Source organism: Pongo abelii, chromosome X (assembly GCF_028885655.2).
Source record: "Pongo abelii isolate AG06213 chromosome X, NHGRI_mPonAbe1-v2.0_pri, whole genome shotgun sequence".
NCBI lineage: Eukaryota > Metazoa > Chordata > Mammalia > Primates > Hominidae > Pongo > Pongo abelii.
In genome coordinates, this window is record NC_072008.2 from 19,014,569 (window position 1) to 19,037,059 (window position 22,491).

At 46.2% G+C, this 22,491-nt stretch overlaps 1 protein-coding gene across 6 annotated transcripts in view; it reads right to left on the reverse strand.

Moving 5' to 3' along the window:
• PHKA2 (phosphorylase kinase regulatory subunit alpha 2) overlaps positions 1-22,491 on the reverse strand; it is a 91,465-nt gene that overhangs the window by 31,164 nt on the left and 37,810 nt on the right. For 3 of the 6 annotated variants that reach the window (XM_009234636.4, XM_054544386.2, XM_002831440.5), the window contains exons 6-16: positions 20,981-21,061; positions 19,601-19,699; positions 17,399-17,545; positions 15,857-15,910; positions 14,497-14,619; positions 11,927-12,022; positions 7,487-7,594; positions 5,080-5,158; positions 2,305-2,439; positions 1,517-1,626; positions 226-370 (exon numbers count right to left, since the gene is read on the reverse strand). In XM_009234636.4, coding sequence (XP_009232911.2) covers positions 226-370; positions 1,517-1,626; positions 2,305-2,439; positions 5,080-5,158; positions 7,487-7,594; positions 11,927-12,022; positions 14,497-14,619; positions 15,857-15,910; positions 17,399-17,545; positions 19,601-19,699; positions 20,981-21,061 — 1,177 coding nt within the window. The remainder of the gene's footprint in view (positions 1-225; positions 371-1,516; positions 1,627-2,304; positions 2,440-5,079; positions 5,159-7,486; positions 7,595-11,926; positions 12,023-14,496; positions 14,620-15,856; positions 15,911-17,398; positions 17,546-19,600; positions 19,700-20,980; positions 21,062-22,491) is intronic. The other 3 variants (XM_024240598.3, XM_024240597.3, XM_054544387.2) reach the window with 2 other exon arrangements.

Sequence of the window (22,491 nt, forward strand, 5' to 3'; positions counted from 1 at the left end):
AGTTTAGTCTGGGAAGACTTTTTTTCCCTGTTATGCACTGAAACATTTTCATCAACACCATCTAATTAAAATATTTCTGGCATAGAAGATTCCCGAGATAAGAAACCAAACTGCTAAGAAGTCCCTTCAGTGCTTAGTTCTGGCCATGGGAGCCATTTTAAACATTTGTAAGAGCCCAAACCACCCCTGGGGCAGGAGGGAGCCTGCTGAAATCCCTGGAGTTACTGAGCATGGTGCGACTGATGGGGAAGGTGAGCGTGGGTCTGCCCGTCATCCTCCAGCAGGTGCACAGGTAGGCCAGCTCAATCCTTAGCATCTCCACGATCATCTCGTTGTCGAGGGCCAGGTAGAAGTGATGCTGGTCGGTGAACTGAAAGTCAGAAGAGGCTGGGTAAACGGCCACCCTTTCTTTACCTGGAAACACCAGCTGACAACTCAGGTCAGCACTAATCCTGGGGTTTTATTGCCAGGCAAGAGGCTCAGTACTGGTTTAAATCCACCCAGTCATGGGGCTGCCCTGCTCAAGATCAGACAAATCAGTCTGCTGCCTGCCTGGGAGCTGTCGCTGTAGTGTGGAAGGGAAAGGTGCGCTGCCAGATTTATTTCCGGCTCCTCAGATGGGGATTTAAGCATCTTGCCCAACACTGCTGTCTCTGAAAGCAAATCAATAACTCCTTAATTCCTGATCCTTCCAGGGCTATGGGTTCGAAGATGCTTTCCAAGTGGGGGCACTGTGAGCAGGTGAGAGGTGGACACTCTGTTTACCTGATTGATGGCTTTGGTTAATGTCAACTAAAGACACTGCTGCCTGATGTCGAGAACAAATCAAATTGTTCTCTTGGCCTCTGGACTAGTGCATGCTCAGCTCTGGACTGAAATTTGTTACTAAGGGAAATAGCTCACAAGACTTCTGTGAGCAGCAGGGGCTAGGATGAAAGAGCAGCTTGACCCAAGACCCCATGACCAACCCTGTGCCCAGGTAAGCAGGGGTTGTGCCCTGCGCTGCCAAAGCGATCCCACTGTTGGTCTTTCTAGCTGCCCAAATGGGTGAAAAACATTTTCTATGTACTTCCACAGGACTAGTTTTCTTTGGAAACCAAAGCTCTGCAGTAAGTTCCATAATCAGTACATTTCAGTATCCCGGTAAGCGAGGGTGTGGCCAGAAAATCAGCCTGGCTGTGTGTTACACAGAGGGTCTGATGACAGCTTGCACAAGGGTCAGAGATGATTGTGATTACGGGCACAAGGGCTGTGAGTCAAGTGACATGTCAACAGCAAACTTCTAAAGCAGTCTGAATTTCACTAATATTCATGACCGGAAGTGATGGCATGCCTGTCTCAATCAGCATTTACTGAGCACCTACTACGGGCAGACTTGTACTAGGCTCTGGGTATCATTTCATATGTCTCTATTTGAACCTATGCATGCAGAATTCTGTCATATCCACAGGAGAAAAGCTTACCAGACAGCAAAGAGAACTTAAAAAAAAGATGCTCGTTGGCCTCCTCTCCTCACCTGGGGTGTAAAAGTAAAGATTTGGTTCCTAATCACATATAGTTTAGAGGTTCCAAGGACACCAATATGTCGATACGGTCGCCCACTCAAATTCATATTCTTATTCCGTCCTGTTTGAGAAGTAAAAGAGAAATTGGAGTTAGAGGAAATACGGTAACAAGTAATCCACACAACTCAGGCTAAGACTGAGCTTATTTCTAGATTAGACAACCCATTTTGGGGCTTGGTTCTTCTACTGCCATCATCCTTCTTTAAAACGGCACGAAGCTGAATATTAAAACAAATCCCGCCCCCTTCTTTTCATGAATGTATATGAACAGTACCTGGTTGGAACTGCATGGAATAAAACTACTAAAAGGACTATAGAACATTTACTTTCGATTTACTTAGTATTGAGCCATAATAGTAAACAAAGTCAGATTCTAGAAAAAGCATACAGAACCTCCTCCCATTTTAATGTGTAAATGAGCATTTTCTGATACTAAAGGTAAACATGAGAAGCATTATCAAGACACAAATGACTTTTCCAATTGTAAATTTTTCAAGGTGGCTCCTTACTTTACAACAGATCCGGCAAATGCTTGGCCACCTGTGACGGTGCCCACTGAATGGGTGTGAGAACGTGCTGGTTCACCCGTTCCTCTTCACATCGAAGCGGTGGAACCGCCTGCTTTAGTGTTTTGCCCAAGTCTTTAGAACTTACGTATATCACAGTCTCCCTCAGACCCCAAATCTAGAACCGAGATGCCCCCATGCCAAAAAGGCCCAGGTAATTTCCCCAAACCTACCAAGCTTGGCATATATGTGACTAAGAATCCGGCCCGGCTGGACTTGAATTGGATGAATGTCCGCGATACTCTGGACGTTCACCCCGTGTTTCCTCAACAAGTCCTTAATGTGATTATTTTCTGCCAAAACAGTAACTGTGAACAAGAACACAGAATGAGCGTTAGCTCATGATTCTTGTCTCTTCACATGGACACGTGTTCCTTACTGCCCTCTTCTGCCTGGTGACATACACATTAGCATGCTCTTCCATGCAATGACTGGCTTTAGAAATGACAGTGTTCATCCTGCTGCTCCTCCCCATTCTGTCCTTGCCACCCCTCAACAACCTCGACGCCTATTTATCAAGTGCCCTCAATGTGCAAGATAGTCTGATAGGAGACTTCTAGAAATTGTCCTCAATAAGTCCCAAGCCAAATTGCCCGGTCTCAAGTAATGTCTTGCCTCCCTCTGGGTCTGCATCTATTCTAAACCTGCCTGGTGTCCCTTTTTGTGCAGGGTCAGGAGTGGAAACAGCTCCACTTGGGGGATGCCAGAAGCCTGTGCCCCTGCTCCCAAAGGACGGGGGAAAGAAGAGTAAGATGGGGGCGCCTGCTGGCAGGGGATGCTCTGAGGGGACATCCTTCCCTCTAGAGAAAGCAAAGTAGGTCTGTGAGTGGGGATGCTGGCAGTAGTGGAGCAGCCTGGCCCATTCAGAACCCCCACACAGGGCCCCACCGGTGGGGAAAAAGCACCCCAGGGCTGGCCTGGGCCCCATCTCTGGTGGGAGAGGCTGGGCACCTGGCTCTCCAGCAGGCAGGGAGCTGACTGTGCCTGGGACCTGGGGGTCCATGGAGGAGGGAGGCCATCACTGGGGACCACCCGGGATCGGCTAGGCTGCACCTGTTGTACTAGTACCGCTGGCCTTTCTGAGAAGAGACAGTGCTTTGGCAAAGGGAAGGAGTACAGGGATGGGACTGGAAAAGGGGAGCACGGCCACAGGGAGAGAGGTTGGTGCCATGTCCAGCTGCGGTGGAGCCCTCTGGGAGCTGGAGAGGCTCAGGGCAGTGCAGGATTGGCTACTGTTAAGTACAATCATTGTACTCACAGGCTGGTGGGGCCGGAATGTACAATACATATATATGCAGTTGAGAGCTGAGTGTCACCTCTTTATATTTACACAGCACTTGATGCCTTTTCAAGTATTTTAATATCCATTATCTCATCTGACTTTCACAACAAGCCCCCAGGGAAGCCTTGCATGCTCAACTGGCCAGTTACAGCTGCACGTGGACTGAAACCTAATCTCCCAGGCCCTCAGCAAATGGGAACATCAGCCATGCAGGGCTGGCTGGCTGGCTTTCCTTAACACCTGTCTCTTCTAAAGCTTCCAATGACAGGCATGACTCCACATTTATCAAAACCCCAGCAGCCACTCTCTGTAGGAGTAACTCCTTTAGTGCAGTGGTTCTGGGGGAGACCTGGGAGCCTCATGATCTGTGCAGCTGGATGTGGCTAAGTTTCCGAAACTGCACTTCCCCTACTCTGTGCCTGACCTTCTGGGAATTTCTACACTGTTCTATTAAACAAATGCTGGTCAACACCCATCAAAGTGTCCCAGCCTGCAGGTGGAAAAACGGTCTTAATAGATTCAAGGGACTAATTAGCAGGACATGCTCTGGCTTAGCGCAGGGACAATGAGTCCAGCTGGATCAGTCCACCTGGAAGTCAGGAATGGGTTCACACCTGCAGCTGCCAGCTGTGGGTCCTTGAGGGAGTGGGTTAACGTCTAAGCCTCGTGTGTAAGGTGGAGATGATGATCATCATCTCAAACTTTACCTAATCAGAATGCTGTGACAGGTGTATCTCATGGCTCTATTGACTGGGTGATATCAGCTCATCTCACCACAGCATGAGCCCCCAAAGCAAAATGAGCCAGTGGCTACAGAGAAATGCTTGTCATTTGTTCAATCACTGTTTTCAACGTATGGGTGCGTATGTGCCAATCAACGTAGAAACTGCAAGAATGATATAGGCCTTGTCATTAAGAAGTGTACAGTCTCAGGGGCAATACGGTGTACACACAATGTGCTATGACATTAGCTGGTGTGCTCTATGGGGCACAGAGAATGTTACTGGACTGCCAGGAGGCCCTCCCTAAGAGGGAAGGTAGGAAGAGAACTGCTCCACCCGGGTGCACACCACAGGCCAGGCACTACACCAAGCGCTTTCCCACTGCAGCCTCAGTACATCTTAGGAAGCCCCAGTCAGGGAGCTCAAGTCCTGATGACCCTGAGGCACAGAAGGGTGAAATCACTTGGCTAGGCGGAGGGCAGCAGCAGCCTGGGCTGGTCTCGCCCCTCTCCAGAAGAAGGGCTGGCTGGAGAGGAGGGAGAGGAAAGGTGGACACAGGTGAAAGGCGGAAAGATGTCAGGACTCCAAGGGAGGAATGAATGACCCTCAGTTGGGTTCTGAGTTTTCACCAGGCTTAGGCTCTATTTTTCAAAGAATAACAATGATGATAAATGATGTGCAACGAATCACTTGTGCCCCAGTTGCAATCAAGGTTTATATTCAAGACAACAATTGCTTTGTAGAAAGTCATTTTGTGGTTGGGAAGAATTCTGTTGCCTTTGGGAGCCACTGAGTTATATAAGGCATCTCACACAACTGCTACGTGCTAAAGCACAGGCACATACACACTTTTAAAAAATTAAATAAGAAACTAGGCAACAATTTGAATTAAAATAACATTGGTTTTACAAAGTTAAATATGAACAGTAAACACGCTCACAAACCTTGTACTACAACATCAGGTTTGACTGAAGTGGAAAATCTTCTATTTAAGGGATCGATTTCACCAGTGGCAAGGAATCCCTATGAAAAGAGGAGCATTAACACTATGAAATATTGATTAACTAAAATTTCATCTTAAACTGAACTGTGAAAATGAAATATTTTGGGGCTCAACATATTCAAGACTTTTTTCTTTATATTTGTTGAGTCAATTGCTTATTTTCTGTGAAACAGAGTAACATTCAAATTGCCACTGATAAACGTATTGCATTTTTGCACCTAGCTCTCTAGGGCTCGTCGAATATGCCACCATCTTGTATGAGCAAAAAGAATGATAACCAATACTTTCTGAGCTCTCAGTAACATGCCAGGCGTTGTGTTGAGCCACTGTATGTGCACTGTCATATTTATGCCTCCTGACAGGTAGGCACTACTTTTGGGGCTCAGAAAACAACACCCCCAAAACAAAGACCTCAGCAGCAGCCTCAGAAGCATAAGTTTTCCTCTGACCTTCTCCTGCCTCTCTCTCTCAGTCCATTCTTCTGGAGGCACCACAGAAACGAGAATTCTTCTTCCCCAAGGCGGGCATAGAAACCGGAATCCCTTTTCCCCAAAGCCAGCCACAAAACCTAAAAATATTCTCTGTAAAAACTGGCCAGAAAAAATTCCCTCACCTACCTTGTTTGGCTGTAGGTCATAAGGGCCCCACTCCAGGGAGGGACCGGCCCCACACTCAGAAGTAAAGAGTGCTGCACAGAAAGGCCTTGCTGGGTTTCCCCACTTGGTCCATTAGCATTCATCAGGCCCCTTTTGTCTAATCACATTTCTACACAGCTGTCCATATTTTGTTGAAACTATGCATAAAAACGGAAAATTTCCCCTAGATCTTGGGGTATTCATTCTGAAGGCTCCCCTGTATACATGTTAAGTACATCTGCATGCCCTTTTTGCTTATTAATCAATCTGCCTCATGTCAGTGATTTGTCTTCAGACCTTTAGAACACCTTGGCCCCCACACTACAACCATCACCACTGTACAGGTGGGGAAACCAAGATAATGACCCAAGGGAAGTGGCTGAGTGGGGACTTGGCCCCCTAACCCCACTCCCTTGCAAAGTATTCTCTTTGAATATGCGCCTCCTTGCACTTTCTACAAATGATACGAACCCCGAGAGAGAGGATCAAGGTGTTCTTGGAGTTCTGAGGAGGAAGTGGACCTAGCGCTGGGCCCAGAGAAAGCCTTTACATCAGAGAGGAGAAAGCAGGGGAGGGGAGTTACTCGTTTCCCATCTCACTGATACAGAATTCAGAGCTGGAAGGTCAGAGATGATCAAGTACATCCTTTTCATTTTACAGATGAGGAAACCGAAGCCCAGAGATTAGAGACCTGCCCGGAGTCACAGAACTAGTGAGAGACAGGGCTGGCTTTCAAAGGAGATATATGCGTTTTCCCTACTAATAAAGACAGGAGTGGAAGACACAGCCCCTACTCCAAGGACATGACCATGACACTGGGGAGTCTTGAGGTACCTGTAAAACAACTGTTTTAGCTCGGCAGGTAGAGTTCCTGAGGGCTGCTTCCACGGTGGTATCTTTCATCCTGGGCTTCAACACTCTAGGAACCCGGTGGCATGCTGACCCACCACCCCTTCTGCCTTTTCTAGAGCCTGGCAGCCCCTCAGCCCTTCCCTGGGCTCCTTCCCCTCCCTGCCTCCCCGGGGTCCAGCCGAAGCACTCAGCTGGGCAGGACTCTCTCAGGAACAACAGCCCATCTGATAAGGTCACTCATACTGAGGAGTGGGGGATTCATTTGAGGCGGCTCCAAAGTATTTGCATATTAAAACAAAAGCCTGGAGACAAGTCAATGGTGAATAAAAAGAGAGGAGTCAAAAGGCAGTTGTCTGCAGAAGGAAGGGTGCTGCGGGTTGTCTGGGGCAACACCTGACACAAAATTCACCAGAGAAAATCCGGCCCGCCACCTCTTTCTGTAGAGATCTGTGGTCCTTGTGCTTCCTGCTCCTAGGACTGGGGCAGGGGCAGCTAGGGGCCAATCTAGTCGTTTCCCAAATCTTGTATCTTCTAGGATCAGATGTGCTAACAATCCTGGCCGAGAAGCTTCCAGCTCCTCTGACCATCAACTGGAACAGATTCTAGCCACAGAGGAGGAATGCTGGCAGGGGGTGATGGGGAGTGCTGGGCCCTCATGGACCTGAGCTGGTTTAATGGAAATATGGACACTCAAGGCTGGGAGTCAAGCCCCGGAGCCAACACGGTCCAGTTGACCTTAAACGAATGAAGATGCAAAAGACATCCACACGCACGCCTGGCAGAGAGTCCCTATGCCCTTCTGGGGTTCCCGGAACCTCCAATCACATGGTTTCCAGTCTGTGAGGCCACTAAGCCCCCTACCTCTGCCAACAGCGAGCTGAGGATGTACAAGGATTGTCCCCACAGATGAGGCACCTTCCCCATAGGAACTCGGTCTACTGTGTGAGGATTCTTGTACTCTTCATCTACCTGGAAAGAGAGACAAATCCAAAGACAGAACGTCAGAGGATAAAATGGCCATGATACCTGACCATGGGGAATGCACTGAGGATTTATGAAATGGTACTCATCCTCCAGGCCGATTCTGTGCAGGTGCCAGGAGGCTGGGGAGCAAGCCCCTTCCTCCGGGCTGCAAGGCTACAAAGCAGCGGAAGTGGAAGTCAAATCGCGGCCTGTTTCTGGACAAGCGCTCTTCCTACAGGCACACGCAAGGCCACAAGCACCGGATGCCTGGCCTGCCTGCTTTGTGCACAGCTCTGGCCATGAGAACTCTCATGGCTCATGCTTACAATTGGCTGCATGATGGGTGAAATGATGGAAAACATCAGCCTCCAGCTGTGGCAGTGCATCGCTGGAGCCATCCCTAGGAGTTTATAAACTGTGCGCCTAATGCAAGAGAATTGCCAGAAGGTGGCACTATTTACCGAGGAAAAACACTTGGACTACTAGCCTGTAAACCCCTCCTTCAGGGCTTCAAAAAGCTGAACCCACTGGGGGGCTTCTGTCTCAGCAAAATAAACTTTGGTGTTCTTTCTGGAGGACAGGGCTGGCTGTGCATTGTAAGCTAGTCTGCAACTTTCTCTCTTTTAAACTCCATGCTGGACTTTGACATTTTAGTCATCACATCATTGGTTGGGGGTAATGTCAGTGACCACTTTTTTCTTCCAGAAAACATAAGTCAACCAAAGGAAATAGGAAACATCCTTCTCCCAAGGGGAACATCACACCATGAGGAGACTCACCTTCTGCTTGCAGATTAATCAATGATGTTATTAACATATTTAGTAAAATTTTAAATTTTTTCAATAGTGGTAAACATTAAGAAAAACTTAAGTACATGAACTGAACAGAATTCAATGTCATTAGTAATCAAATAATCCAATAGGACAATAGTGTGGAAGGAGATGCTCCAAAATGTCATAATCTTTGGGTAGTAGAATTAGAGATAACGTTTTCTTCTTTCTACAGAATCCTAGATGTTTTGTAGTGTACAGAATTACTTGTATGATAATCAGGTAGTATGTTAAAACTATTTGAAATGTAAGTCGTGTTAAGAAAGACTGAAAGGTCAGGCATGGTGGCGCACGCCTGTAATCCCAGCACTTTGGGAGGCTGAGGTGGGCAGATCACCTGAGGCCAGTAGTTCGAGACCAGTCTGGCCAACACAGCGAAACCCCGTCTCTACTAAAAATACAAAAATTAGTCAGGCATGGTGGCAAATGCCTGTAATCCCAGCTACTCAGGAGGCTGATGCAGGAGAATCACTTGAACCTGAGAGGCAAAGGTTGCAGTGAGACAAGATTGTGCCAATGCACTCCAGCCTGGGCGACAGAGTGAGACTCTGTCTCAAAAAAAAAAAAAAAAAAAAAAAAAAAAGACTGCAGAGATCTAGAATGAGAAATATTCAATAGAGAGCAGACAAGGTGTCCAGTTTACAAGACAGCCTGGCTTTGCACTCCTCCCACCTATGAGCCACCTCCTGCCCTGCATGGAGGCATTCCTCTGCCTCTCTGCACACTGGTCCTTCCGAACTGCCCACAGGTCCTCAAAGGTGCTATGCTTTTGCTGCTGCCGCCGCCCTCCATCTCATGGACCAGCTCTTCTGGCCCCTGCTAACCTGCAAGCTCACAGGGACAGAGCTGGCGCTGTAGCCACCCTTGTGCCCTAGTAGCCAGCCTGGTGCCTGGCACGGAGCGGCTGCTCAATCCATGTTTGCGGGGACACTTTCATTGTTCTCCAGCTGTCCACAGAGGGCCTTATGGTGCCCTGCACAAGCACATCCGGGTGAGGAAATGAGTGGGGCTCACATCCAAGCTGCATGCCACCCTGGCCCAGGGCTGCGGCTACCCTGATGAGGCCTTTTATCTAATCTGCACACAGGTGCCACATGGGTCTGTGGTGGCCCTGTGTGCAGAAATCCTTCCCGGTGGTCTCTACATGTTATTGATGTGACTGATAAACCTTCCCAGCTGTCATCTGGAAGGAGCCAACACAAAATGCAATCAGTGTCAAAGAGTGCGCAAAATCAGTGCCTAGCACACCAGTGTAAACATGCTGAGGACATTGTAATGACAAGCAGAAACCCAAAGGTCAGTGTGGAGTTTAGAAGACAGAAAGTCACAGAGTAATTTTTTACAATGTGTAGTCAGCACTGTTCATCAGAAAGAAAGAAAAGGGTAGCTCTTAACACCTGGCATTTACTATAGTCAGTAAAACGTGCCCTCTAGTAGAACTGGACGGCTCTTCTCTATCATAGAATAAGTAAAATACCCCTGAAGGCATTTATTTTCCCTTGCTCTGCTTCCAGGTTCCAAATTACCTCTCATTACCAATTCGGTTTTCCCGAATGCCTCGGTACTGGGAAAGGAGCGACCTGAAGCGGGATATGAACATGTAGCTACTGGAAGGTAACCCAGCCCCCACTGCCAGCCCCGCCCCAACCCACACACCGCAGCACGCGTACTAAAAGGAATACATTTATTTGCAGGGGATCTAGGCTGAGGACACTTAGAGGGAACACAGCCCTAGCAGGCTCCATAGACTGATCTGTAGAGCGAGGGAAGACTAGTTCCTCTCCAAAGTCTGGCCCTTAACCCTGGAACAAAATCAGTCCTGAGAGAGCTTGGATGATGCGGGCTGTCGGTTCATGTTGGGATGAGGGGCCATCAACATTCCGGAGCTCAGGGCTAAGGGTCCAGGCTGGTGGGGCTTGGTGAGCCCACCTGGAGCAAGCAGCCACCTGAAGGGGCCCAGTGAACAAGATGGGCTGATATAAATGCAAAAAACTGAATGCTTCCGGCAATGGCACATTCTACTTCTCACGGAAACTCCTTCCTTTGATTTTCTACTTGGTTTAACTGGTTCAGTGATCTAACACATAATAGTTCCTTTAGATGAAAATAAGGCTCAAAGTGATGCACGGTACCTTTTTTGCCATAAGGATCAAGTATCAGATTCCTTTAAAATTTATTTTCTATGGAAAAGTAAAGAAGTCCACTATACTATTGCTTTCAGAAGCCTAGTGAGAGCATCCACTGTGTAGATACTTCCATTACACAGAAATGTACCACCCATTAGGAGGCAGTGTGGGGTGGCAGCAAGGCCCTGAACCTGGGGTCTGGCCCCAGGGCGAAGCCCAGTGCTGTGTGAGCTCTGACAGGTTCCACAGCCTCTCTGAGCTAAGGCAGACACTTTAAAAGGCCCTGCCAGACCTGTGGCCATGCGTGTGTGGGCCTGATTCAACCACAGAACACCTAAACCCAAGTTGCTGTATGCCAGGCCTCTGCTGGCTTATGACCTCCTCCAGGCCCTGGCAATTTTGGGGAAGACACGGCCCTCTGAAGGCCTTTTCATCCCACAAACACAATAATCAAGCCCTGAGGCACCAAAAGCATCCAAGGGACAGCCAGGAACCAATAATTCTTCTCTTCTAACCATGAGATATTGACAGACAAATCTTCCTGCCAAGATAATAGGTCCATCATGACCCAATTTAGGAAACTTGATAGAATAAAACTATGTTTGGGCATTTTCTTGGAACTGGACTGTTTTTCTCTCCCTGATGTAGAACGGCTTCTAACTGATTACTCAAACTCTAGCTTGCAAACTGCTTGAATCAAAGGAAGAGATTCTCAATACCCCTGTACATTGGCCTTCGTCTGTGGAAGTGTGTAAGAACACGGTGCACAATGGGTTTACGCTCTTTAGAGAGCCTGTGTCAGGGTTTGGGGAGGGACAGGTATCATTTGAAGGTCTTCAACTGCTGCCTCCCCAGGATACCCATGGTCAAGCATGTTCCACATATTTTTCCAAAGTCATGATTCCTTGGGATAGACAGGAACACTACCTAAGGCATTTTTTTTTTTTGAGATGGAGTCTCGTTCTGTAGCCCAGGCTAGAGTGCAGTGGTGTGATCTCGGCTCATTGCAACCTCCACCTCCCAGGTTCAAGCGATTCTCCTGCCTCAGCCTCCCGAGTAGCTGGGACTGCAGGCATGTGCCACCATGCCTGGCTAATTTTTGTATTTTTTTTTTTTTTTTTTTAGTAGAGATGGGGTTTTGCAATGTCAGCCAGGCTGGTCTCAAACTCCTGACCACAAGTAATCCACCCGCCTCAGCCTCCCAAAGTGCTGGGATTACAGGTGTGAGCCACCGCGCCCAGCCTACCTAAGGCTTTTGAAACCATCTTTGGAGAAAAAGTGTTCATTAGATCTAAAAAGGAGATAAAGAATACCAACAGGCCAAGCAATGAGTCACTTATTTCTAGATAAGCGGTGCAAAGGGCCCTCTGCCACTGGGTTACCTTGTTAGGCGGGACAGCGTAGAGTTCAGGCACCAGGTGGATCCCATTCTTGCCTCTGATGAGTATTCCCTCCAGGGCCTCTTGGTATTCTTGGACCTGGAAAACAGCCCCATCATCCATGGCAGGAAGGAGGTCTGGTCATGATTGCTGTAACAGCAGTGCAACATAGAAAAAAAGCTCTCATGGCAACAGATTAGAGTTCAGACACAGGGCAAAGAAATGCACAAATACCCTCAGCTCCAGGAATGCAGGAGGCACACTTACAGTGTTAGGAGGAGCTAAACACAATCGGCTATTCCTCTCAGGAGTGTATCTAAGCTCAGCCCTGCCTGTCATGCTTCCAGAGAGACAGAGCACCCATCATACAGTAGCTGTTTCTTCCTCAAAATTCCTCTAGTAGTCATATCTACACTGTGTATCAGATGTCTTTCCTGTTCTGTCTTTAACTCATCATGTAATTATTTCATTCTTAATCCCTCATATATTTAAATTTTGTCTCAGCAACCGGATTATAAACTTCTTGTGGGGGAAGCTATATCTTAAGCAGTGTATCCCATTTCTACCTCTTGGTAAGTTTTCCACTTAAGAGGCATTCATTACTATTCAGCCATAAAAAAAGAATAACATTCTGTCATTTGCAGTAACATGGATGGAATTGGAGGTCAGTGTGTTAAGTGAAATAAGCCAGGCACAGAAAGATGCCACATGTTCTCACTCGTGTGGGCGCTAAAAAAGTTGACCCCATATTAAAAATGTCATTGGGCAACAAGTGTGAGCGACAGCAAAGGTGTAGTAGGGTAGTAGATTCCATGAGGCTTAATCAACAAGATGCTAAACAGTCATTTTCCTCTCCTGAGTTTTCTTCCCCCCATCATTGTTAAGCCTATTCACAACTGAAATTCTAAGTCAATTCTTTTGAGATCTTTCAATTCTGGGATAAAATGACAGAAAACCTAAGATAATCACTGAAGCCTAAGAGAAAGCATCAACAGTGGGGAAATACTAACATTTCCAGCTGACTGCTGGTTCTGAAGCCCCCCAGCATTCCTGAGCAGGAGAGCTGTCAAGAGCTAAAATGGATCTCTGATTGCTCATCCCCACCCCCACCAAACATGTGATCAGAACCAGTTGAAAAAACGACAAAGCATCTGCGATGTCAGTCATTCATGTAAGCTTCACAAGGACAGGTCGGTTCTGTTCAACAAAGTATGCTCAGGGCTCAGCACAGAGCATGGTACCAAGTAGAAACTAAAGAGATAGGTCATGAACAAATGAGAGTTGCATCAGCAAATGTTTACTGAGCACATACTATGCACTAGGCACAGGGACTATACCCGTGAACTGGAGAGAGATAGCCTCTACCGGGGTCCTCTGACAGGTAAGTGGGAGATACAACATAGTGTGACCCATGCTGTTATAGTTGTGGGGCGTAGGAGCACCTGCCCCAGCTTTTAGGGTCAGAGAAAGCTTTCTGAAAGAAGACACACTTACATTGAACCAAGGGAAGGGGGAGGGGCAATTGGGGAAGAAAAGAATGTTCTCGGCCTTTGAGAAGAGAGGAGGGCACATGGCCTGTTTAAAGGACTGAAAGGATTTCATTGTGCTTGGATCACAGAACTCAAGAAAGAAGCACTAAGAAATAAGGCTAAAGGGGTGAAAGCAGGGATCAGATCATATGGAACCCCACAAAACGCATGAAGGGGTTTTCAAGCAAGCTTTCAAGCAAGGCAGTAGCATAACCTAATTTGCCTTTTAATAAGATCACTCTTATTAAAAGAGTGGGTAAGAAGAATGGAAACAGCAGGGACAGGCCGGAGATTGAGATTTGAGTTAGGAGGCTGTTACATGAAGTAAGATGTTATCCAAGAGCACCCCAAACTAGGGCTAAAGACAGCAAACCACTGGATAATCTGGAAAGAACAACAGCAACAACAAAACCTGTCTGTGACGGAATGTTCTTGCTAGACCCCGGTGAACCATGCCTCCTAGTACTCATGCCCTTGTCTAGTCCCCTCCCGCTTGAATATGGGATGGCCCTTTAGCCAACAGAATGTGATGAAAGTGACATTTTGTCAGTTCCGGGCCTAACACTTAAGGAAGCTTGGCAGCTTCTGCTTTTGTGTTCTGGGGGGAAAACAACCAATATGTAAAATTAATGGCCCAGAGACTACAATATTGTGAGAAGCCCAAGCTAGCCATGTGGAGGAGAACCAAGGCCTCAGCCAATAGCACAGCTGAGCTCCCAGCGTCAGCTGCTAGCCAGCATCAATTGGCCATGTGAGTGAGGCCATCTTGGAAATAGATTCTCCACTTCCATGGAACCATCCCAGCTGACAGCAGGTAAAGCAGACACAACCTGTCCCTGCTGGGCTCTGCCCAAATTGCAGAATCATGAGCAAATAAATAAAATAGCTGTTGCTTTAATTCACTCAGTTCTGGGAAAGTTTGCTAAGTGGGAACACATAACCGAAACAGTGACCTAAATTCTTGCATAACCCTATGTTCTAATAATAATCAGTATACCAGTGGAATGAAAATAATTATCAACATAACACCCAGCATTTTCTCACCTGAACAGCATCACCACTGAAGACTCCATCTATTATAAAATATGTCCAAAACACAGGCCACTCACATTCAATGTTTTCAAAGAGCTTGAGTTCAGCAGGGTCATAATGCAGTCGATTAGGGTCCTAGAATCAAATAAGTCAAACTTTTAAAAGGTGATGTCAGAATACATACATAATACCATTGTGCCTCATGGGGTTTCCCATGCTTGACTGGTTTTTACAGCTTTGAGGTTGGCATGAGTAGGATTTTACTATAATGAGATGCTGTTTTTGGCAGTTTGCCATGGTAACATTTTGAAAAGTAAGTCAGAAACATACACAAGACTCCTTGGTAGTTTATTATACTAAAGCTTCCTATATCTCTAACAAAGAAATAGCAATATGTCTACCACCAAGTTTGGCAGATGATCTGATTTATATCATTATATTAGTCACTGTGGCAAAGAAACCCAAGGAGGAGGCCATAGTTGGTCTTTAAGAAAAATGTGTAAGCCACAGAACCAGTTCTCCTTGTCTACAAGCTGGTTTTATTTATTTTTAAAATTTTAAAGAAATTTTTATTTTTTTGAGACAGGGTCTCACTCTGTCACCCAGGCTGTAGTACAATGGTGTGATCTCTGCTCATTGCAGCCTTGACCTCCTGGACTCAAGTGATCCTACCACCTCAGCCTCCTGAGTTGCTGGGACCACAGGTACATGCCATCATGCCTGCCTCACTAATTTTATTTTATTTTTTTTGCAGAGACAAGGTCTCACTATGTTGCCCAGACTGGTCTCGAACTCCTGGGCTCAAGCAATCCTCCCTCCTCAGCCTCCCCAAGTGTTGGGATTACAGGCCACTGCACCTGGCCTACAAGTTGGTTTTTTGTTTTTTTTTGAGACAGAGTCTCGCTCTGTCGCCCAGGCTGGAGTGCAGTGGCACGATTTTGGCTCAGTGCAAGCTCCGCCTCCCGGGTTCATGCCATTCTCCTGCCTCAGCCTTCTGAGTAGCTGGGACTACAGGTGCCCACCACCACGCCCGACTAATTTTTTGTATTTTTAGTAGAGACGGGGTTTCACTGTGTTAGCCGGGATGGTCTCAATCTCCTGACCTCGTGATCCGCCCACCTTGGCCTCCCAAAGTGCTGGGATTACAGGCGTGAGCCACCGCGCCCGGCCAAGCTGGTTTTAAATGACCAGCTCACCGTCCCTACTAAAGATACTACGCTATTGCCTGGCTCCAGGCTTGCTGACTCCAAAATTAATACTTCCCTTTCCAATATTTCAACATAAAATTATAATCAACAGAGGGAGAACAACACATTGGCAACTTAGAGATGAAACAGTTGAGGAAAGATAAGAAACAATATTTAAATACAACCTCTCTTGGAGTTTTATAACCATCTCGAAGGAAGCGACAGCATCCATAACGCCCCTAATAAGAGAAAGTACATTCGATGAGCTCAGAGACATTTTTTTGCCTTTTTAATTCAAGTCAGCCCTGCACCCTCTTTCCCATGAATCTTTTAGTAATGAATTTTATACTAAGTGTTCTTTGCTGTCAGTATAGTTATTAATATATTTAAGTAATAAGCAAAATCAATTCAGGTTTGATCGGTACTTGGAAGGGAACGCCAAAACATTCCATCGGAGTATCAGGGCTGCAAGAGTAATTACCAAGAGTTCAGTGAACGACCATGCCTTCATTCTGATTTACTGTATTACACAGAGACCTAAAAGGACCCTCACTATTTAGAAAAGCCACCAAGGCAGATACTTGGATTGGTTTGCTCCTACTTGCAAGATTGGAAAGCTACAAGGACATTCCCCAGGCTCCTGGAAGTTAGGCTTTGGCTGCAGAGGAGGCTCTAAGGTCAGATGCACCTCCACAAAGGTTAGCAGAAAGGGAGGGGAGGCGGCTTCCTGTGCTTAGGACTGTCGCTGCTGGTTTTGGGCTGCAGGCTCCAGGGTTCTGCCCCAGCTTCCTGGATGCTAAGAAAGGAGGGCAGGGGCAGCACTCTCTTAATCTGACACCCTTAATCCATAGATCACAGCTTTGGGTGTACATTCTCCAGTTCCGTAAGTATGTGGAGGCTGCTACAGCAGATGTAGCTCTCACGAGGGTCATGGAGGCAACCATGTCCCTAGCCCTAGCGACCAGCACCGCACTGTCCTGGGAGTCATCCCAGGAGGCTGAGCCTAGAACCCGCTCTTCTTGTAAACACTTCATTCCCTGCATTCATTCCCTTCCTACTTCAACTACCTAAAGGGGTTCCCTTTTTCCCACTGAACCCTGACTGAGACAGCTGCTTTCTTTTGGGAATATGATTGGAGACATAGGGACAAAAGCTCCAAGGGACAAAAGCATTTTTCATGGAACCTAAGTAGGACAATCAACCTGCAGATTTCAGCTTAGGGAAACTTACATTCTTTGATAATTTTACCGATAGTTTCAACTGGCTGGAGTATTTAATATTCTCAGTTTAGTGTATCATGGTTACTGCATTTCAACTCAAAACAGGGATTATTTTAACCTGAAGGTAACTTTGGGATTGGCAAGTCCACTGAAATTGTGTGTAAAGTTTGAGGATACTGGGACATATGCATTTTTTTTTCTGGCAGTGACTCTATACACTGTCTGTGACCTCTAAAGGGTTAAGTAGCTCTGCCTTAGAAGTATGGTAATGGTACAAACTGGGGTTCAAAGGTGCCTGCTTGAGTGCCAGTTCTGCTTCTCAAGGAGAGAACCAAGCCACTAAATCACTCGGAGACTTTGTTTTCTTGCCTGTAGACTCAGCTTTGAACACTTTATGCATTTGCTTAGATAAATCAAGCAATTAACCTCATGGGGAACTGAGGCATGGGTGAGCTGCTCCATGCACATCACACAGGACAGAAGGGCACCAGCATGACTAATGCTTACCTGGAGCTTAGAAATAATTTCATTTTTGGTCACATTTACAAGGTTTACATCTTCCACTGCAAAGGCCGGGAAGGAAATAATGGAAAGAAGTCCAGCATCAATTTCTTTAGATGTCGATGCTCTTGGCAGCATGGAGAACAGAATAGACTGAATGAGAAACAAAGAGGTGGTTTAACCTGGAGATGCCCTAATAGGCGCAGTATCTAGGGACCATGAGCTCAGCCCCAAGGGAACATTCAAATACGGTTGCCAATTTTGAGTAGAGCTTTGTCCTACCAACATGGCCCCTGCTGGCCAACACTGTATATGCAGCCAATGATTCCTGTTCCTCAGGTGAGAAGTCAGGGCTTGCGGAGAGCATGGTACTGTCTGAAGCCCATGCTAAGAACTGCTTGTCTCCCTTCCTTCCATGCCCTGTTGACTTTGCCAGACCTTCAGGACATGTAGGGGAGGAACCTGTGTCAGTAGGCTAAGCTGTCTTGGCTATGAAGACAGAGACCAGAAAAGAACACATACATGGGGCCAGCTTGGAGAAATGTCTGGCTTCTGTGGAATGTGACCAGTTGGACTGGGTGATCCAGAAACCACTTAAAGGAGGAGTCAAATCCAGAAGATCTCATGAACACTCAGACAAAATGGTAAACCACAGAATTAGTTTAGTCCTAGAATCTTTCTAGGGTTACTTACAGGCACTATAATATGGCCTCAATTATAAATAAGTGGCTGGATTAGGTGCTGGAAACTTGTAAAGGAGTTGAAATTATCAGGAAAAGTTTGGGAAAGGAAGGAATTAACACTGAGATCTAACATGTACAGACATGGGGCTAGACCCCTGCAAACATAAGCTCATTGAATCTTTCATATGAAGAAGGACTTATGATACCACGTCCAATTCACACCTGAGGACCCTGAGACTTCGAGCAGCTAGTAAGTGACAGAACTAGGATTCTAACTCAGGCCCAGCTGGCTGCAAAGCTCACGCATTTCCACTGGATTACACATCTATTAAGATGCACACCACTTCCAGGCACAGTGGCTCATGCCTGCAACCCCAGAGCTTTGGGAGGCTGAGGTGGGAAGATCACTTGAGGCCAGGAATTGGAGAACAGCCTGGGCAACAGAGCGAGACCCTGACTTTACAAAAAAATTTAAAAAAAAATTAGCTGGGTGTGGGTGACACGTGCCTGTAGTCCTAGCTACATGGGAAGCTGAGGCAGGATGACTGCTTGAGCCCAGTAGTTTGAGGTTACAGGGAGCTATGATTGCACCACTGCACTCCAGCCTAGGTGATAGAGTAAGATCTCCTCTTAAAAAAAAAAAAAAAAAAAAGATAGACTATACCCCAAGAAATACCAGGACTACCTAAAGGGGAAAAATTGAGTGAGCTGGAAGATAGGGTCAAGATGGGTGGCACCCTTCAGCTTCAGAATAAAGCTTTATTTTCTATAGCCAACTGAGCCCAGGGCCCTGTTCTGTAACTCACTCTTCCCTAGGGTTTCTCTGCCTGGAAACACAAACTTCTACCAAAGCTCTCCATTCACAAGTCTCCATTCACAAGCTCTCCATTCACAAGTATCTGACCCTCTTTAGCCCCAGCAATGTACTTGGCACACAGTGGGCCCTCGCTAAATAAGAGTTTGCTGAGGGCCTAGCAATTGAAGACGTGCACTCTGCTCAATAGAATCCTCCAATCTGTATTAGATCACTCCTTTCTCTGACCTGTATTTCACGGAGGTTGTGCTAATTTCCCATCTTTCCCATCTCATGTCTTCTCCACTACCTATTTCACCCATCCCCAACCCCCCACCCCCAAGTGAACTAGTGCTTGCTCATCATTCAATTTGGGGGCACTGTGAACTAAACCTGAAAGAAAACCACCTGTGTGCTCAAAACACATAAAACAGACTTTGCCTCTTGCAAAACAAGGCTGCTTGGATTGCTGATTCCATCTATACAGCATCATGGTGTCTTACACTTTTCTGGCTTACAAAGTGCTTAGACAGACTAACTTGACTGATTCTTACAACTAGCTTCTGAGGCCAGAGGAGAGGGTCCCAGGATGCCCATTTTATGGGTGAGAAAATTGAAGCTCAAAGAAGCAAAGTATCACCAAGCCAGCAAGGTGGGGAATCTGCACTGGATCCCAGGCCTTCCATGCCAGGACTCTCCTTCCCTGCTCTCTGAAATGCAAGAGGCTATTACCTGGCAGTGCTCGACCTCATCTGGCAGAACATGAATCACTGACTTGCGTCCTCCATGGGCTCCAAAAAGGTCCAGTTCATCAATTGCCTCAAGAGCTGCCTACAAACACATGTATGAGTTACTTTTTCTTTCTAACAAACACACACTCCAATATCTGGTGCTCCTTTTTCATTAAGCAATCTAGTATACATGTTCTCCCAAAGGTAATGAAACACATTTTAAAAATCCAGCTAGACTCCTGTAGTCATGTTCTAGTCTTTTTTTTTCTTTTTTTTTTTTTTTTTTGGTAGAGACAGGGTCTCGCCATTTTGCCAGGGCTGGTCTTGAACTCCTGGGCTCAGGTGATCCTCCCATCTCGGCCTCCCAAAGTGCTGGGATCACAGGCGTGAACCACTGTGCCCGGCCCTATTCTTATTTTCAGTGGATCAGAGCTCTCCTGTACATTGCTGCTTATTATGGAAACAAGAAAGAGAAAACAGAAAAACATTTTCCCAAGTGAAGTTAGTGTTCTACCTAAAAATGAATTAACAAGTTCATAACGTTGTGTGTGTGTGTGGGTGTGTGTGTGTGTGGGTATGTGTGCACTAAATTCATGGTTGTCTTTTCTCTCACATTTTAACAGTTAACTTCAAACTTCTGGCACTTCAGAAAGTTAATTCTTTTAGTAATAAGTACATTTTCTGTCTGTTTACTTCAACAGAGCGTATTTGTTGTTGCTTTAAAAATTATAGCCCTGGAGGCTCTACTCTGTCCAAAAAATACACTACTTTCTGGAGGAGGGAGGGAAGGAGGCACACCATATGTCTATGGCAAGAGAAGCAAACTGGTGACCCACAGATTGAATCTGCCCCATAGGTGTGTTTTGTTTGGCTTGAAGAGTATTTTAAATGAGTTTGAATCGGAGTACCTTCAGGGAAAGTTTCCCAGTGTTCCCAATTCCTCCCCCGACCCCCACCTTGCTGTCTGGCTAGTTTCACTTCGTATTGTTATTTGACTGACCTTGTAGACTTTTGAACTTGTGAGTCCAACCTACAAAGTGGTGATATTCTCCAGTCCTCTCTGTGACCCAGAAAAGAAGACTGGACATCACATGTGCAGCTTCTTAAACAACAGCAAGAGCTTAGACCCGTGGGTGATGGCAGCAGCTAACCAGGATGGAACACTCTTACTTTCTGCCACGGGCAGATTTCAGCATTGGAAACCTACCTTCTTTACCTAGAATTTCAGGTGGCTGGGGTAACTGTGCCACTTGAATTTCACATACTTGATGTTGACTTTTGAAAAATATGCTAATCAGATTAAATCCAAACTCCTGATGAAGGGAACCAAGTCAAAGCAGTAAAAACATGCAGAAGGAAGAACAAACAGGACGACCGTCACCTTGGCCATTCCTACGGAGCTTGCATTCAATTCTGGGATGCCCTGATTAGTCTTATCTCCACGCTCCCACATTCCGTAATCCTGGGGGAGAAAAAGGTGGGAATCAGAGGGGAGAAAGAGGTATATAAGAAGTGCTATGGGAAAAATGCTTCCTTTATGTTCCTGCGGCCACACTGAAACATAAGTGGATCTTCCCGGAGGCTTTGTAGACTCATACTGTGTTCTTCCTCAATTTCAGTTCATGCGACCTCTGTGCAGAATTTTAGAAGAGAATACTCAAGTGGGACAAAAGTGCATGCCACAACACTCTCAAATTTCTTATTTCTAGAAGGTATTCATTTGTAAGAAACTCTGGATGTATGGAGAACAAAATATTTTATCTTCTTAAGATTGAATAAAATGCTGCCTCTCTAGTCAATGCCTTTGAACTTATGTTGTAAGATGGAATACAGAAACTTTAGCACATGGGTCATAACTAGTCAAAGCCAGCAAAAGCATTTACAATAATTTAGTACTTATTTTTAGCATTATCTCTTGGGGAAAAAATGCTCAGCAAGTAACTGGAGCCAAAGTCACAACTGAGACACAGAACACTGAACCTACGTGGTATTTACAAACCGATTACTAGGGATTGACTCAGAATGCTGGCACCCAGAGGACTTGATACATGTGTACCTAATGTATAATTCATATTTTCATTAAAAAATCCACATATGGGATGCTGTTTTAAACAATTCTATGTTTACTACTGAAAGCTGACCACCCAACATACACAGGACTGATGCCAACATTTCAACCTTTATTTTTTTATCTCCAAAAAAGAATATTTTCTTTTATTCTTTTTTTCTTTTTATTTTTTGAGATGGAGTCTGGCTCAGTTGCTCAGGAGTGCAGTGGCGCGATCTCAGCTCACTGCAACCTCCACCTCCCAGGTTCAAGCAATTCTCCTGCCTCAGCCTCCCGAGTAGCTGGGATTATAGGCGCACACCACCACACCCAGGTAATTTTTGTATTTTTAGTAAAGACGGAGTTTCACCATATTGGTCAGGCTGGTCTCAAACTCCTGACCTCAGGTGATCCACCTGTCCCAGCCTCCCAAAGTGCTGGGATTACAGGTGTGAGCCACCGCGCCCGGCCAGAACATTTTCAAAATGTAGAGATTGAGACTCGGGCATCCTAGAGCAACTTCCCCGCCGAGCGTGCCTGGTGACTGAGCCTGGGCTTCTTCCCTTGAGCACTCTTCTCATCTGCGCCTTCCTGCAGCCCAACCCACCTTTCCTCCAACCCCGGCACTGGGTGATTCGTCCTCAAAAACTGCTTTGATTGCTGCTTCCCCTTGTTTCAGGGTCTAAAGTGACAAATGGTGTATTTTCTAGTGGATCACATTCACATCTCTCTCTCTGGATGGCCATATGCCCCATGATCTGGCCTCCTTAGACACACCCACAAGCTGAGAGTGGAACATAAGATCCACTTATGTCCTACTCTTTTCCAATGTCAGCTTTCCCCCT